The 12,248-nt window shown below is 34.5% G+C and overlaps 2 protein-coding genes across 2 annotated transcripts; one reads left to right on the top strand and one right to left on the bottom strand.

The window, feature by feature from the left end:
* The first annotated feature begins 65 nt into the window (after positions 1–65).
* Clbn (Nuclear export mediator factor NEMF homolog Clbn) lies at positions 66–5,099 on the top strand. The gene is made up of 11 exons (XM_069039010.1): positions 66–277; positions 326–834; positions 888–1,051; positions 1,105–1,485; positions 2,039–2,374; positions 2,432–2,700; positions 2,756–3,202; positions 3,263–3,420; positions 3,469–3,596; positions 4,511–4,788; positions 4,839–5,099. Exons 1-11 carry the CDS (start codon positions 222–224, stop codon positions 5,035–5,037), a joined length of 2,925 nt encoding a protein of 974 aa, XP_068895111.1. The 5' UTR covers positions 66–221; the 3' UTR covers positions 5,038–5,099.
* Rsph4a (Radial spoke head protein 4a) lies at positions 5,035–7,339 on the bottom strand. Its single transcript, XM_069039011.1, has 6 exons — positions 6,936–7,339; positions 6,692–6,881; positions 5,975–6,641; positions 5,725–5,925; positions 5,383–5,667; positions 5,035–5,335 (listed from the first exon to the last, which is right to left on the bottom strand). Exons 1-6 carry the CDS (start codon positions 7,082–7,084, stop codon positions 5,100–5,102), a joined length of 1,728 nt encoding a protein of 575 aa, XP_068895112.1. The 5' UTR covers positions 7,085–7,339; the 3' UTR covers positions 5,035–5,099.
* Between the last annotated feature and the right edge of the window lie 4,909 nt (positions 7,340–12,248).

The following is a 12,248-nucleotide window of genomic DNA, read 5'->3' as shown; positions in this document are numbered from 1 at the left end:
GTCGGTAAGAAAAATAACTGTCCTGGCCTGGGCCTGGCTCCCTGGCTGTCAGTTGTCAATTGACGCTGCTATTATACTGTGCTGCTATCATGAGATGTCATCGTGCTTTTACGATCTTGTCAACGCAAGGAATGTGTTAAATCTTTGGTAACAAAAAACATTATTACAAAAATTAAACTGCCAATTTATAGTAGATAATTAGAATATTTTTCCCTGAAAAGATGAAGACACGTTTTAATACTTTCGACATTGTTTGCACAGTGACAGAACTGCAAAAGTAAGATTTTTTAAATACCTGATGACTCTATTTACAGCTAATTTTAAGGTGCGTTGGAATGCGAGTTAACAATGTTTACGACATTGACAGCAAAACTTATTTAATAAGACTTCAGAGGAGCGAAGAGAAATCAGTTATTTTACTTGAATCAGGTAGTCGGATTCATGAGACAGTGTTTGAATGGCCGAAGAATGTGGCACCATCTGGATTTAGCATGAAATTGAGGAAACACGTGAAAAACAAACGCTTGGAGAGTTTAACTCAACTTGGGACTGATAGAATTATTGATTTACAATTTGGATCAGGAGAAGCTGCATATCATGTAATATTAGAGTTGTATGACAAGGGAAACATTATTTTTACTGATTTTGAGTTTACAATCTTGAATGTACTCCGGCCACATACTGAAGGTGATAGATTTAAATTTGTAGTTAGAGAAAAGTATCCAAAGAATAGAGCAAGAGAAAGCAGTATATTGACAAAAGATCAATTGGTTAATATTCTGAAAGGTGCAAAAAATGGAGATCAGTTGAAAAAAGTACTTGTTCCAAACTTAGGTATCTATAGAATTGTTTATTGTTTTATTAGGTGCTAATATTTTGATATTAAGAATATGGACCAGGTGTGATTGAACATGTGCTGTTAAAACAGGGTTTCACCAGTGGTACCAAAATAGGTAAAACATTTTCAATTGAAAATGATTCAGATAGGGTTCTGTGTGCTCTTGAGGAAGCAGAAAAACTTTTTGCAAATGCAAAAACATGCATGTCAAAGGTAAATCAATTATTGTGTATTGGTAATTAGCATTGGTAAAAATGTTTGTTTAGGGATATATCATTCAAAAAAAGGAAGAAAGGATAAGTAATCCAGATACTCGAGAAAAAGAATATTATTATTCAAATCAGGAGTTTCATCCATTTCTATATGAGCAACATGCATCAGCCATTTTTAAAGAATTTCCCTCATTCAATGCTGCTGTGGATGAATTCTTTTCATCTCTGGAAAGTCAGAAATTAGAATTGAGAGCTTTGCAACAAGAAAGAGAGGCATTGAAGAAGTTGGAAAATGTCAAAAAGGATCACAGTCAAAGGTTGATTGCCTTAGAAAAAACTCAAGAAATAGATAAACAAAAGGCAGAGCTTATTACAAGGAATCAGGAACTTGTAGATAAAGCCATTCTAGCTGTACAGACTGCATTAGCCACACAGGTTAGTTTTAAGTTTTAACATGTTGAATTTACCGCGCTGTCTGAGTATTCTTCTATTGCAAACCAGTAAAACTGACAACAATGCATTAGACATTGACGCTATTTATAACCTTATAACCTAATTCAACAGACAGCTTCAGTATAAAATGAAATGCAAAATTTACATCGCCTCTCATTATGTCAAAACAACGTGAATGCATGTTGCCACGTTGAGTTGAGTTGATTGGACTAAAATGCAAGACTTGCAGATGTTGGTGGTCAAGATATGTTTGGTCAGTTCAGGCAATTAATGTGTCAATTTGCTCCCCATTAGTCGTGAAAACTACTGAATTACGGTACCTTTGGATCTCTTATCATTCCAAAAATAAAATCATAAAACAACGCCAACTGCAACTTTGAACTGACGCTGCACTATTTTTTTTTTACATTCTTTTAAATTTTGAATTAAGTTAGGATAATTACTCCTAAATAATGTTATGTTTACATGCATTACTTAAGTTTAGCGGTCTGGCATTTGGAATCCTTTTTTTTTTAACCTGTCAGGTGTATTGTAGATTTCGTGGCCTGATTTGGCTGACTTGATTAAAGAAGCTGCCTCACAAGGTGATGAAATAGCCCAACGCATAAGGGAATTGAAATTGGAAACTAATCACATTAGTTTATATCTGACAGACCCATATGCTGAGGATGCAAGCAGTTCCGAGGGGGAAACGGACGACAAAATTCCCCCGATGGTAGTAGACGTAGATTTAGAACTATCAGCATTTGCGAACGGCAGAAGGTACTACGATCAAAAACGAAATGCTGCAAAGAAACAGCAGAAAACAATTGAGTCACAAAGTAAAGCTTTTAAATCAGCCGAAAAGAAAACCAAACAAACCCTGAAAGACGTAAATATACAAATAGTTTAGTAGTTTCGTTTTGGGAAACACAAAATTGTTTTTCAGGTTCAAACCATTACGAATATCAATAAAGCTAGAAAAGTGTACTGGTTCGAAAAATTTTTCTGGTTTATAAGTTCAGAAAATTATTTGGTTATTGCGGGACGGGATCAACAGCAAAATGAGTTGATTGTTAAGAGATATATGAAGCCCAATGATGTGTACGTGCACGCGGATATCCACGGTGCAAGTAGTATTATCATTAAAAACCCATCAGGGCAAGTAGTACCTCCTAAAACTCTGAATGAAGCGGGGACAATGGCTATTTGCTACAGGTGCTTTTTTCTGTTTAATTTTCTTTTGGGTTATCCTTCTTTGTTTAATTTTTAGTGTTGCTTGGGAAGCTAAAGTCGTGACCAACGCATATTGGGTGTGGGGAGAACAAGTTAGTAAAACTGCACCAACTGGAGAATATTTAACAACCGGTAGTTTCATGATCAGGGGTAAAAAGAATTTTTTGCCTCTATCTCATTTAATACTGGGCTTCAGCTTTTTATTTAAATTAGAAGAAAGCTGTGTGGAAAAACACAAAGATGAAAGGAAAGTTGTCGCGCCGGGGGAAGAAGATATTAATGTGAACGAAGCCGAGCCTAGTAAAGATGAAGAAGAAGAAGTTGAAATCCCTGATGAAAGCGATGACGAGGAGACTAAGGATGAACCAACAAATACTTTGGATATTGAAAAAGAAAATACTAAAAATATTAGTTCTTCAGATGATGAAGAAGATTCAAAATTTCCAGATACTCACATTAAGATTCAACATTTTGAAGGAACCAAGTGCGTTTGCAAATTATTTGTGTACGGTTTTGAAATTATAAATTTTAAATATTATTTTAGAATTAATATATTAACGGAACCTGTGATTACGAATGACGAAGAGAATAATAGCGAAACAGTTGTTTATTTAGGAGATAATAATCCCGTCGTTATTAAACCTCATCAGAGGATACGAGGCAACAGTGAATCCAAAACAAAACAAAAACAAGAATCCAAAAGTAATGTTTTGATTTAAATTGAACTATTTCTTAATGTACTTGTTTCAGGTGAGGAGAAGGAGGATTTTCAGAAACAACAGACAAAGAGAGGTCAAAAAAGTAAGCTAAAGAAAATTAAGGAAAAGTACAAAGATCAAGATGAAGAAGAAAGAAAGTTACGCATGGAAATCCTTCAGGTATACGTTTTTTATATCGTGCCTTCAAATAAATTCGGAATTACTAGTAGAGTAAGCTGTAATTTATACAACCGTCAAAAAAACGTGACATTTATGCATCGTTATCAAGTCGCTAAGTATGCCATTTTTTGTAATGAAACAATATTTGTCAAAAAGTTTCCTTGGATGCCAAAATAGAATTCGAACTCGACCTGACGGTCTCGACCAAAAACTCATGCTCCAACAAAAAACAATCATTTTGTGCACTTAATACAATAATAACTATTGTCTATTAACGGTAGGCTTTTTAGCACTGACAGTAGTAAAAAAAAAAATAGTTTTATGTTACGATCAGAATAACCACGTTTTACGTTTAGTGTGCTGTCACATGCCACTGCTGTGCTGCTTAAGAATTCCATGTTGCCAACTTCATAATAAAATCACAGCCTACTTTAATTCCGAATTTATTTGAAGGTATTTGTTAAACTTGTTATGTTTGCAATAGTTTTATTGTTAACATTGAAATGAAATGTAAAATTTAATATTATTTTTATCCAAATTTGAAGCAAAAATGTGGGGATAAAATACTAAATTTTTTTTGCGTCGGTTAGTAAATGCACAGGTTTTTTCATTCATTTGCATTTTGAATCGGTTCATGTACGGCAAAAAAAGTGCCGTAGCGTGTCATTTTTTTTATGAACGCAAATGAATGAAAAAAACCTGTGCATTTAATAACGGACGCCAAAATTTTTTTGTATGTAACTCGTTATTAAAGTATTTTTTTTACTCGGTGGATTTGCGCACTCGCTTCGCTCATGCGGCCAATTTTCCTTCTCGTAAAAAAAGTATTACTTTACTCACTTGTTACATAAATAACTATTATTATTGAATATTAAAAGATATTAAGGACTTACGTGGCTTATTAACTTTTTCAGTCTGCTGGCAGCGGAAAAGAGCCAAAGAAAAACAAGAAGAACAAAAAATCTGGGAATTCAGTTAAAACTAAAAAGACTGAACCTAAGATAATTAAAGAAAGGTTGCCGCCTACACAGAAGCCTGAAAATGGGGAAGACGGTGGAGGCGAAGACGAAGAACCTGTGGTTCAGGACGAATTAGATATGATCAATTCTCTCACTGGTGTACCTTTTGCCGAAGACGAATTACTCTTCGCAGTGCCTGTGGTCGCTCCGTACAATACCCTAGCCAACTACAAGTATGTTATTTACACCCGCAAGTCGGACATTAACAAATGAATTTAAACAGGTTCAAGGTCAAACTAACTCCTGGTACAGGCCGAAGAGGTAAAGCTGCACGCACCGCAGTAAACATGTTTTTGAAAGATCGTACAGTAACTGCACGGGAAAAAGACTTGCTCAAAGCAGTCAAAGACGAGCATCTCGCCAGGAATCTTCCGGGAAAAGTTAAACTCTCCGCACCAAAACTTCAAACGCTCCGAAAATAATTTCTTCATAAACTGTATATTTTTGAAATGTATTTTAAAGTAAATAAAATTATCAAAATAAATTAATCATCTTCATCCTCATCCTCGTCTTCTTCGTCCTCTTCCTCTTCGCCTAGTTCTTCTTCACCGACTAGTTTAGGAGGTTTCTCTTTTGGTAAATGCGCAATTCTCCACGCTTCTTCTTCCGCTCCAGTTGGATCGACTATCTCGAGAATTTCTGGTCCTATCGGATAGTCTTGTTCCACTGGAGGTAAAGGAGCGGGGGAAAAATTTGGAACCATTGTTTTAAGACCGGATCCTGAAAGTTTGCAAAATAGCGTCTTAAATAACTGGAATTTTAATTACCAAAGTAAACGTTGTGAAACATTTTTCCTTGTGTAGCAAAACAGTAAGCTCCGGGCCAAAAATTGGATCTCACGATAGCCACCGCATATTCTTCAGCAATACTCGAAGAACAGCGCACAGACCATGCGGGAATCGCATCCAAAGTAACGTCTTCAGAACACGGTGTGAGGAGTGGGGGTCCTGTTTCTGGTTCTGGACCCATCACAACAGGTTTTTCTTCTTCCTCTCCCAGTTCTTCGTCCAAACCTTCCGGTAAAGGATTTGGATTCCACCAAGTAGTGCGACCTGTAACAACAAGAGTGAAACACAGACTTACCGAGAGAAAATATATCTAATCTGAACCTTGGTTGAGGATATGAGCTACATGATGGACCCAAAACATCATAGATCTATCAGTCAAATCTTTAATCGGCAGAGGGTCATATTTTGGATTTTCTTTGATTTCGGACTTATCTCCCATTTCCATTTCTTCGTCTGCTTCTTCGCCTTCTCCCATACCTTCGCCTCCAAAATGGTAAAAACCCAGTGGAGAAATATGTGTACCTATAAATGAAGCTAATACGTCTGTTTGCAATTATTCCATTGTTATTACTTGCAGAAATTCTTGCAATTTGTGCTCGTAAATAATTTCTTTCAGTTCCTGGAAAGTACGGATATGAAATTATCGGTTGATCCAGGTCACCTGTGAATGTTTTGTAAATTTGTCGACCCACTCTAATTTGTTTTGGGGTAGCGTCAGGTAGCTGGTGCCAAGGTTCACCGATTTCATTACAGACATAATACACTTTCTTGTTAACGCCGACGCCTGACGGTTCTGAAGGTGGTTCTGGTGGTTCTTCATAGTGAACTTTCGGTAAAGGAGGCAGAGACTCCCACAGCTTTGGCAGCTCATTCTCTCCAGAAATTTCCTGCTCTTTGGTAATATTTTCCAACTGGTCAGCGACCAAATCGTCAACTTTGTTATCATCTAGCGCATAGTTCTCATTTCTTTTGGCATATTCTTCATCTTTGAGTTCTGTCTCCACCACCAAATAATTCTTTTGCATTCCAAAAATCTTACCCCAGAATCTTATAGTTGCGATCGGTTCTACTCTTATCAACTGTCTCATAGACATGGTCAAGCAAAACATTTCTGTTCTGGGTAGTCCCAGTCCGGCATGTTCAAGGAAAAACAATAATTCTAGCATATTATTCTTTGTCATGTCTGCTCTCTCGAGGTCTTCAGGGTCTAGTGTAGACGGTTCTTCTGGTGGCAAAGGCTAGTAAAATTGATACGTTATTATTGAAACAAGGATATGCACGATATTACTTTAAGCAATGGCATTAACTGATTAGCCAATCGATATCTTCCGGGTGCTACAAAAATATCCTCCAAATGATCGGTGAGCGGTCTGAAACGTTTTTCTTTAACTTTACGGCAATATTCTTCGAAAAAGTCGACAACATTTTCCGGTCTTTCCGACAAAATTTTGTTCAAAACTTCAGATAGATGATCGTAACTGAAAGAAGTTTTGAGTTACATTTCTAAAAACTGATTGCAACAAATTTCTTACAGATTTTCCCCTGTGACAGTGCTATTTTTTTGCAAAAATGTCTTCGCATAAATAAATTCATTTTCTTCGTTAGGTACAGTGGGTATTGCAAGTTCTCTTTCTTCGGCATTGATTTCAATAATAGATCCTAGATTTATATCGTTAATCATTATTGTGGTATGTTTTCTTATCTTTATTTTTTTAAATCGTGGTTAATGTCAATACGTGTTTGACATAAAATCAATTCCTAGTTGATTTTTATGTATAAACTTAATTGGGACGAAACTCTTTCATCCAAAGTCAAAGACTCACAAAGACCAACACTATCTAGGAATTCCTAGTTGAAACTCGTGTACCTACTGTTTATTATTTTATTTTATCAAAGTGTAAAGAAATAAAACAAAAGTTCAACAAACTTTTATTAATGGGTCATATGCATAAACCATTAGCAAATGCTTTTACTTGTATTAGTAAGAGATAGAAATACATGGACTTTATTAGATAGAAAAAAACATATATATAGTATAAACAAATGCTTATTCTTATTCATACTACCCATTATGTTCACATATTTTTGAAAATTATAAAAGTTAAATTGAAAATCAAAAATTCTTACAAGAGGAGTGGCGTTTCGTAAACTAGATTTTATTATTCTCAAATCAAATTATTTTTAGAATGCTCAAAAAGGCGAATACTTTTTGAATGATTTTGAAGCACTAGTGCGCGAAATCTACGTTCCCGGTTAGCTGTTGCGGTTGCGAAATATCATTTTTTAGAATCTGCGTCTCTAATAGGTCTATTATTGTATTCAATTTGGAGTCGTTTAGGGCGATCTCTTAAAGCACTCGTGGTTTAATAGATCTCTAAAAAAAATTTTATCAAGATTTTAGTGTATTATTGTCATTTACACCAAAAAACTTCCAATATTAATGTTTAAACTGTACTTTTTAACATCTGATTCAGATGTAGTTGCATTCGTTACCTTGAATTACCAATTAATACAAAATTCCCTAGAATTTGAAAATTTAATTTTTATATAACATAAAAAACTCGTTTTATAAGGGCATTGGCGCACTCGTCCCATACAAAACTCCCCTACGGGTCGTTTTCTACACTCGGGACTCGTGCGCCAAATCAACCCTTATAAAACTCGTTCTTTAATATACTGTTTGAAGGTATTTCAATTTCAATAAAAAAAAAAGTATGTTATTAACGTATTTACACGAATTAATTAGTATCTAGATATATTTCCAGATCTGTCGATAGTATCCAAAATTTATTTAAAGTTCATTGGTATCACTGTAAGTGAGACGTCATTTGTCAATTTAAAAAAAATCTAAAAAATTATTGATCGGTAATGGGGTAATGTATGATCCATCGTCACAAACTTAGCATTAATTGAGATGAAATTAAGATTATATTAAGTATAAAAGAAATTGCAATAACGAAACCTAATAATTGGTGCGATTCTGTTTTAAAAGTTACCAATATTGCTATATAACAATGTTATATGTAGTTGCTATGATATGAAGCTGTTGATTGGTTTGATCTATGCAAAATCAATATTGTTCAATAACAATATTGCTAAATTTTGAAATAGAATCGCACTAAATATTTATAAATATAGTCATAAATAGTAGGAAGCAATACGCACTTACAAACTAATCTTTAGTGACATGCAGATAAAGACCGTAAGCTTTGAATTGAGCATTGCTAAATCACATTATGTTGGCTTTATGCATGTCACTATTTACAAAACATAATTACAGTGCCAAAATTTAATTTATTTGACCTTGAAAAGTTCAATACAAAATGAATGGACTTTATAATATGTATCTTTGGCAAGTCAGTAAAGTAAAAATAAATTATTTATTTCTGATGGTTCAGGAATTATAATTTTTTTAATGAAGCCCTGCAACCTCACTTTTTTGCAAAAAAGATAACATAGGCCAAAAACGATGACAGATAAGTATTGACAAAAAGACGTACAGTTAATTTCAAAATTATAGAGTATACCTAATTTTCTATAGTGTGAATTAGACTATTGAAATGCACTTACATTTTTTGTCAATGTGACTTTTGACAAACAAAATGCCAAATTTAACTGAAAACGCGAAAGTGCTCATTCTGTCTAAATTAGAAGAAGGGTGGTCGATCCGGAGGGTGGCCCAGCATTATAACATCGCAAAGAGCACTGTGCGGAGGGTGAAACAAAGATGGCAAGAACATGGACATTTTGCTAGAAAAGCAGGAGCGGGACGTCCAAAGGTGTCGACAGCGGAACAAGACCAAGCTCTTCTGAATCGTTTGAGAGAAAATCCTTTTGAACCATCGACTCAGGCTGCATCCGTTACGAATTTTCCGGGGTCCCAATCAACAGTTTGTCGGCGAATTCAAAATTCAGAATTGGCAAGCAGATCTAGCGCCAGAAAACCTCCACTAACGGAACAACAAAAGCAGTCTCGAATTATATTTGGTCTAAATTATATGTATCGTGAACCACAATTTTGGAACAACGTGATTTTCACAGATGAAAAAAATTTTCAGTCAAGAAATTCTGGCCGAATACGTGCCTATCGTCCCAAAAACACAAGATTTCATGAACGATACGTAACGTCCTCGACTAGATCGGGACGATTTTCCGTCAATGTGTGGGCATGGATATCTCAGCAGGGTGCGGGTGTTGCATGGCGCATTGATGGTATCTTAAATGGTCAAAAGTACCTAGACATATTAGAGAATGTAATGCTGCCCACAGTGTCGCAACTATATGGGAACAACTTTATATTTCTGCAGGATAATTGCCCCGTCCACAATGCTGGTATCGTTAGGCAATGGTTTGCTACCAATAATATAGAAGTAATGCCATGGCCCTCAAATAGTCCCGATCTTAATGTAATAGAAAAAGTCTGGGGTTTACTTGTGAAAAAAATTTATAGAAGAAACTTTAGGCCTCAAAATGCTAATGAGCTCTGGGCTACTATTGAAGAGGGATGGGAAGAACTTAGCCAAGACCAGAATTTGTGGGAAAATTTAATTTCTTCTATGCCCCGAAGGCTTAATGGAGTAGTTGAAGCTAATGGGGCTATGACAAAATATTGAATGTGTTGTTTGTTATATTCTTATAAATAAAGTTGTAGTTTGGCAAAAGATATCTCGAATGTTCCCAATTATCCGTATTTAACTTTTTGGGTCCTTTACAATAGGTTTACAGGCAATGTTGTAGGTAAAAGTATTAAGTTGCACTGCTGGACCTGCCTGCACAGCTTCGTCGGGGTCTACTGCTTTACAGCGAGGGTTGTTTATAGTGTTATAAACGACCCACAAAGTTAAATACGGATAATTGCGAGGGTTCAGAATATCTTTTGCCAAACTATATAAAAGCATACATTATTATGGTGTTTTAAAATATCAGCGACATTTTATGTTGTCAAACTTGCCAAACCTATATAAAAAATATGACGTTCAAACTTCAAAAAGGCATTTTTACATGTGGAAAAAACTGTAATAAATTGACTTCTTGATTTTTGAGGTGTACTCGATAATTTTGAAATTAACTGTAAGTACTAAACTCAAAAGTTAACGTAGAATCGAAATGTGAAGTCAAAATGGGGCCTATCTATTTAAAAAAAAAAACAAATAAGGCATCGATTTCCGGTATTTCCGGAAGTGTCGCCATTTTGAAAATATTTCATTTGAACTTCGAGTAGTCGATTATAGTCAACTACCAATTTTCATATTAATATGATTTTGGGAAATCAAAAAGTTTCTAATGAACGGGCTACGTGAATCAGCCTGTATATGTAATACATTTTCTTCTTTTCTACTTACGTTTCATGAAATGATATGAAACAATAAAACCGTGTGTAGTTTTTCATAATACTTATTATAAATTTAATCATCGTAGTTACATAACTATAATGTTGCCGTTGATTTTGATCTTCGTTATACCAGAAGTAACAAGGATGTAAATAGGTCTCAAAGAACCTTCAATTTAATCGGAAAAGTCATCGCAAAATGGGTTTTCTGATACATAATGAGAAAATATCAATAGTTTATTATCAACAACAAACTTTAATTTAATTTAGTAGTAACTTAGTAATTTTAGGAAATCTTGTTTTAGTTTCAGCTCATTCCAATTAATGATGGAACGTCATTAATGGTCATTAATGTGTAAATAATGTTGAAACGTTTTTTTATTCATTCGTCATTCCGTATATATCAATAAAGAAAGAACTACTGTCGCGAGCAAATAAAACTGGTGGTCAAAGTCATGCTTTGACACAATGAAAAATGCTCCATTGTAAAACGGTCGTAAATATCATAACCTATCATCATGTTCTATGACATTAGTTGTCATTTTTTTCTCATTTCCTTGACACTTTGTTGACATGGGCATAATCAGGCATGGATTTTTTTTTTAATTTGTGACAGTCTAACCAAACTTTGAAATGACATTGACGACCAGAATTTTTTGCTCGCGGCAGTAAGTACATCATAATCTATTTCTCAATTACCTACATTTGTTTCGAGTTGTTCTACAACCTAGAAAACGTTTGAAATAAGTATATAGTTATAAAAATATTGTAGAAGTGTACGTTGGCTTCAAAAAAAACGGGAACTGTCAGAAAAAGTTCTGTCAAATTTTATTAAATTTTTATAGTTTGAAACGGTATTTTAGAATTTAGGTTAAAAAAACTACACTTATGTGTCAGAAATGTCAGTTATGCAAATACAAATACTACTGTCAAACAGACACAAATTGACAAATTAAATTTCCAGTTCACATTAGGTCAAATTTCATTTCCCGTTTTTTTTTTTGAAGCCAACTGTAGGTCATGATTTTTAGTCTAATTTATTCAAAACAGTATTGACAGTAGGGTAACTACGAAATTATTATCACACCATCCTGTAGTAAGAGTTGTTCAATCTAAAATAAAATAGTAGGTAAGTAATTTATTTTTTTGTTCGACACTGTAAGAATTTGAGAATTTTTTCCTGTGTGAACGGATTTTGATAAATGCCACAACTTGTCAAAACGAAACGTCAAGCTAATTTTACAGATTTTAAGCAATTTGGAGCCTTTAAGGGGCTCGTCGAACAAAAAAACGTTGTATTCAACTCGTTTGTGACACTCGTGGGCCTTTAAAACGCTCATTTCACTCGCTTTTAAAAATGGCCCACTTGTGAGAAAAAAGGCCCAATTTACACACTAACTCATTAAATAAACTACTATTTTATATCATATTTTAAAAATAATTTTATAATAAGCAATTTTATTTCAACTGGTTTTTTTGAAAATATTTTACCACTTTTTAGCATGTGTGGCGTTCT

This window comes from Tenebrio molitor, chromosome 2 (genome assembly GCF_963966145.1).
Source record: "Tenebrio molitor chromosome 2, icTenMoli1.1, whole genome shotgun sequence".
Classification (NCBI taxonomy): domain Eukaryota; kingdom Metazoa; phylum Arthropoda; class Insecta; order Coleoptera; family Tenebrionidae; genus Tenebrio; species Tenebrio molitor.
This window is presented reverse-complemented; position numbering and strand designations above follow the sequence as displayed.

Coding starts and splice junctions, on each gene's coding strand:
- Clbn (XM_069039010.1), top strand. CDS start 222: ATGAAGACACGTTTTAATACTTTCGACATTGTTTGCACAGTGACAGAA. Junction 835..887: donor AGTACTTGTTCCAAACTTAG/GTATCTATAGAA, acceptor TTTGATATTAAG/AATATGGACCAGGTGTGATT. Junction 1,052..1,104: donor CAAAAACATGCATGTCAAAG/GTAAATCAATTA, acceptor ATGTTTGTTTAG/GGATATATCATTCAAAAAAA.
- Rsph4a (XM_069039011.1), bottom strand. CDS start 7,084: ATGATTAACGATATAAATCTAGGATCTATTATTGAAATCAATGCCGAA. Junction 5,926..5,974: donor AATTGCAAGAATTTCTGCAA/GTAATAACAATG, acceptor CTTCATTTATAG/GTACACATATTTCTCCACTG. Junction 5,336..5,382: donor GTTTCACAACGTTTACTTTG/GTAATTAAAATT, acceptor GCAAACTTTCAG/GATCCGGTCTTAAAACAATG.